The 2095-nt window shown below is 39.8% G+C and overlaps 1 protein-coding gene across 1 annotated transcript in view; it reads right to left on the reverse strand.

Moving 5' to 3' along the window:
• Positions 1-104: 104 nt before the first annotated feature.
• Positions 105-2095, reverse strand: part of LOC119588767 — a 2799-nt gene continuing 808 nt past the window's right edge. Inside the window, exons 2-4 of the mRNA XM_037937406.1 lie at positions 1240-1400; positions 601-710; positions 105-457 (exon numbers count right to left, since the gene is read on the reverse strand). Of these exons, the coding sequence (XP_037793334.1) occupies positions 120-457; positions 601-710; positions 1240-1400 (609 nt within the window). The 3' untranslated portion in view covers positions 105-119. The remainder of the gene's footprint in view (positions 458-600; positions 711-1239; positions 1401-2095) is intronic.

The following is a 2095-nucleotide window of genomic DNA, read 5'->3' on the forward strand; positions in this document are numbered from 1 at the left end:
ACCTTAACCTGTCTATCTGTCTTACAAAATACTGCACAGCACCACCATGACTGTCGAGAACATTCAGAGAAATTAATCCCAACTGGAATGAGACAAACAACATAAAACGGAATGTCTTTTTAACACAGATTGGTACAATTGCCCGTCAGATTCTCCTCGCAGACCAGGGTGTCCGGGTTAAACGTCTCATCATTCGGACACTCGAAGTGAGAGAGAAGAGGAGGGTCGCAGTAATAGTACATCATGCAGTCGAGAGGGTCAGGAACTTTGCCTTCATGCGTGCAGTAGAGATCGCAGGGGTCACAGAGGTTGTAGCAGGTACCCGGGTCTTGAGAGCAGAGACCCGCTGCGTAGTCGAAATAAGGCAGATTGCTGGGACAATAGTCGCCGATCGAGCTACCGTCGTCCAGGCAGATCTTGTACATTCCGCAGTCATTCACATTCGGGATGAGCGTACCTGGAAAAAAAAATGTACGATATCCTTGAATTAATAAGCTTCGCATTAAGATCTACAGAAAACGCAGTAACTTCCACGTGACAGACATTCCTCAGAGTGAAATATATTCGTATTTTGAGAAGGCTTGAAGTCATCTACTATACCTGGCGTTGTACACTTCACCTCACACGGGTTACATAGAGCGGTGCAGTGCATATTTTCTGGGACGATTGGTTCACATTCTAATATGTGGAGCTCAGCGTTGAAATAATACCTGAAATATGGTATGCGCGATCATTTTCCTCGGATTGTATACATATCTATAGTTTTCTTTTCTAAAATAATTTTCTGTGGGTGTCTTCCATTAATTGTGAAGTATTATTGAGGCTAAGGAACAGATCAGAGTTGTAACCCGTATTTACTTAATGAAGTGTATGGAAATTTTATTTCTTATATCTAGAAAATATAAAATCGGTCAAATGAAAAAAAAATGTGACCCAGATAATGAAGAAAGATAAATGTATTTTATATGAATCGTAAAATGTCAAAAGAGTTGCTATTTTATCTGAGAGAAGGTTGCCCAATCTTACACAGATAACCATGGAAAGCGAAACATTTGTCGTTGATAAGCAAAGAGAACAAAAGAAACTCATTAAGAAAACATCCTTTGAGTATACGGACAACAAGGTTAAACTGAAATGCACAAATGCCCAGTACAGATAACTTTCACCCCTTCTTTTTTTTAATCCATAAAATTTAAATACAGGTGGCATAAACAGCGACACTCGAAATTAGTGACTCACCCCTCAGGACAGTCTAAAGGCTCAGAGGAGTGGATCAGCTCGCCTGTGCCTTCGGGGTCGCTGCAGTAGTAATAGCGGAAGCAGTTAGTAGGGTCAGGGACCTTGTCACCCTCCCTCATTTCCGAGCAGTCGGGAATGCATAACTTGCCGTGGCAGAAGCCCTAAGGAAAAGTTATTCATTGTTTGGATGGCACTTGTCAAGTTGTATTTACAGAGTATCATTATTCGAATTGGTGATGTCACGCGATCCCGAGATCTCGGAAAGACAGACACGTATTGCTTTTCGATAATAATATTGGCCTTGTAAACTATTTATGTCACATGAAAACTGTTTGTAGATATCGATATGTAAGTGGGGTTTTATTCAGTTTATTTAATTGTCTTTTATTTCATTATCATTATTTTTTCATCGCAATATATTTTAGTAAAACATCTACAGACCCATCAGGATTTGTGCGGTTCATCCTGCTTAACAATATACACATAGAGGGTAATTTATAACCGCTTTAATGCAGGCAAATCAAGCGAACAGAATCTGTGCTAAAAAGGTGACATGTCCGTAATCGCCGTGAAGAGGTCACTGATTTTCACTCAACTTCGTAAAATACTTCCTTTTCTTTAACTTTCTAGTACCTGGAGAGTTCTAACAACAACTGTATCATAAATGTTAATTAATGCCTAGTAACTCTGGCAATATATTTAAACGCAATGGGTGTGTGACTGACAAAGAACCAATATTCTTTCATTAAGTTAGAGTAGCAAGACATAGGTAAACTATTTGAGTATCAAAGTTTTAAGGTCCTCTGTCACTCGGGGTTGTTCGATCCACACCCTCCTCCAAATGAGTGGTTGCTGA

This window comes from Penaeus monodon, chromosome 24, assembly GCF_015228065.2.
Source record: "Penaeus monodon isolate SGIC_2016 chromosome 24, NSTDA_Pmon_1, whole genome shotgun sequence".
NCBI classification, from domain to species: domain Eukaryota; kingdom Metazoa; phylum Arthropoda; class Malacostraca; order Decapoda; family Penaeidae; genus Penaeus; species Penaeus monodon.